General features: G+C 45.7%; 1 protein-coding gene across 1 annotated transcript in view; it reads left to right on the top strand.

Moving 5' to 3' along the window:
- Window positions 1-346: 346 nt before the first annotated feature.
- LOC131888523 (twinkle mtDNA helicase-like) overlaps window positions 347-2,828 on the top strand; it is a gene marked incomplete in the record, with an annotated part of 3,870 nt that continues 1,388 nt past the window's right edge. The window contains 5 exon segments of the mRNA XM_059237402.1: window positions 347-1,902; window positions 1,977-2,116; window positions 2,177-2,350; window positions 2,419-2,550; window positions 2,619-2,816. Of these exon segments, the coding sequence (XP_059093385.1) occupies window positions 585-1,902; window positions 1,977-2,116; window positions 2,177-2,350; window positions 2,419-2,550; window positions 2,619-2,816 (1,962 nt within the window).

Genomic DNA, 2,828 nt, shown 5'->3' with positions numbered 1-2,828 from the left:
ATGTTGGATGGTTTTTCTTACCAAACCATTGGCTTGTTTTGAGTGAGGTTGGTTCTGAGTTGGGCATTTCAATTTTTCTTCTCTAAAAAGACCTTGAAATCGTTCTACACCCTTATACATCGACTGAATTAACAAAGATAAAATGTCTTTCTCAATTTGACTTGATTGGGATGCATCCTGAGAGCGAAAATTTACCAAATAAGTGTGTATTTACTTCTCCTATCCGCCATCCAAAGTGTTAGAATATGCAATTTCTTGACGAAGTTTCATAGTTCCCAAATCCTTAGTAACATTATCCAGGGGCCTGATCGAGAAGAAAATTTTACGTAGTACACAAAAATGCATACCTACTATGAAATAAAAATCCAATTCCTCAGGGCCTGAAGCTTTCTTATGTTTCTTATTTACGGCGCGAGAACAAAAAACAACATGTGAAGAATGCTCGCTCGCTCTCTTGGGAGATTGAAGAGCGATGTCGTAATGAAACCATCTCGTGTGTTACCGATGCCATCGTTGTCCAGTATCTTCATGAAAGAAATCGTCTCATGATCAAGTTGGCCCCGCCCCCACCATGACCCATCATTATGACCATGTTCCTCTTTAAGACCGCCCCCTCTCCTCTAATGACTCTAAGTCGATCATTAACCTGGACCCCTGGCCTTAGATCCTTTCCACCCCTCCCGCCCACCTCTCAGCCTCCCACTCGTTCCTTTTCAGCCCTAATCGCCGGGGGATCGAGTTGTGTGGGTGGGCCTCTGACCGTTCCATGGTTTCATATGGCTTTCCGCGGCCTTTTAAGGCCCTCCTTGGATGCCACGGCCTTGAGCGCCGCGCCCAATTATTTAGAGATGAAACGCTACCTACGCTTCCGATCGGTCGATTTTCAAGAAAGTCATGCTTGCTTGATACTGGAGTTACCTAAACACATTGTACTGGGTCAGGGGTTGCCGCCCTCTAAATGGGAGGGCATTGAACACGCCCTAGCCAAAGTGTACCTGAACAAAACCACCGGTTTCTTTTCCATCCCGGAATGCGCTCTGTATGGCCATTGGAGCGATTTGCAGACCTTTTTGAGCGTTTGGTGTGACAATCGGTCGAAAAAAAGGAGTGAGGCGTTAGACGAGTACCCTGCGCTACCCCACTTCAATTTGGAAACCGCCCCAGAGGTTCAGACCTGTTGGGATCGAGGCGTGACCCTGGATAGTATTACGCCCACTGAATTCAAAGACCTGCTCAAGGCCTTAAAGTTGCCGGTTCGCGAGTTCAAACTTGAGGACTTGGCCTCCGTCGAGGTGAGAGCGGATTTAGCCAGTCAATCGCTTCTATTTCCCATTCGATATCACGAAGATCCCTGGCCTTTGATCGGAGTGCGTCAAATCCAACCCAGTCAAGATGGCAATGAGCCCTTCGTCGAAGTGACGGTGCCGGAATTTATTCCTGGCGGGGGTTCAGCCCCACATCGTGTGTTCCCGTTTCCGTTTGGTCTGGAATCGGCTCGTCGAGCTCGTGCCAAGTCCATTGTGCTCGTATCGAACATTTTGGACGCAGTGGTGATTAGGGCCCGCACTAAAGTGTACCCAGTGGCCTTGGCTGAAGGTTTCAGTTGCCTACCACCCGACCTTTTGGCCTTCTTTGAGGAATTCGACCATATCAAGATTTGGTTCCCAAATGAACGGAGTGCTTTTGAGGCTGGATTAGCTTTTGCCCGAAAATTGGGCGATAAACGTTGCTTTCTGATGAATCGGGACATCGGGAGTCCGTTGTTGTGCCTTAAGAAACGAGAGAATGTGGACTCGATCCTCCAAAAACAAGTCAGACCGTGTTGTCACGAATTCATCACTACTTTTGAGGCCCTTCGAGAAGATGTCTTTATGGAGATGGCTCATCAAAACGAAATTGAAGGTGAGGATTCAAGATTGATGGAGTGTTTTATACGAATTATATATATATATATGTATATACATGATTTGTGTTAGGCATCAAGTTCAGGCGGTTCGAGCCACTGAACGAGATTATGCGGGGATTTCGTCGTGGAGAATTGTCTGTGTTCTCCGGTAAAACGGGTACCGGCAAAACGACCTTCATGTCAGAATACTCCTTGGACCTCTGTGCACAAGTAAGAAGACATCCTTTATTTTAATCATTCTGCTAGCGGTATAGTCGAGGTTTCCCCTAGGGTGTCAACACACTTTGGGGCAGCTTCGAGGTCAAAAACACGCGATTGGCCAAAATGCAATTGAAGCAGTTCTCAGCCATCAACTTGGAAGATCACCTTGATCAGTTTGACCCTTGGGCGGATCGATTCCAACGGTTGCCCATGTATTATCTTGCCTTTCATGGATCTCAAAAGGTAACCAACCACTCCCCATTATACTTCAGTTAAGAGTCTACCTGATACAGATTTAACGCAATTGCCAGGTTGATCTAGTCTTGGATGCCATGGGCCATGCTGTTTATATTTACGACATATCCCACGTCATCATTGACAACATTCAGTTCATGATGGGAATGAGTGCCAAAGGAGTGGATCGATTTTATACTCAGGATCTGGTAAGAGAAAAAATATCCCGATTATTTTTGGCTGAAGATGATGTTGATTGATTTTTATGTTTGCACAGATCATTGAAAGATTCCGTAAGTTTGCCACTCTGCACAACGTTCATGTGACTTTGGTGATTCATCCTCGGAAAGAGAACGAAGACCATTTGAGTACAAATTCCATTTTCGGTGGAGCCAAAGCCACTCAAGAAGCCGACAATGTGATTCTACTTCAAGAGGAAACCGTCAATCCCAAAATCAAGAGAAAATTCATTCAGGTTAGTGTTTTG

The sequence above is a fragment of the Tigriopus californicus genome, chromosome 10 (assembly GCF_007210705.1).
Source record: "Tigriopus californicus strain San Diego chromosome 10, Tcal_SD_v2.1, whole genome shotgun sequence".
NCBI classification, from domain to species: Eukaryota; Metazoa; Arthropoda; class Copepoda; order Harpacticoida; family Harpacticidae; genus Tigriopus; species Tigriopus californicus.
The sequence above is the reverse complement of the archived record's forward strand: the minus strand, read 5'-3'. Positions and strand labels throughout refer to the sequence as shown.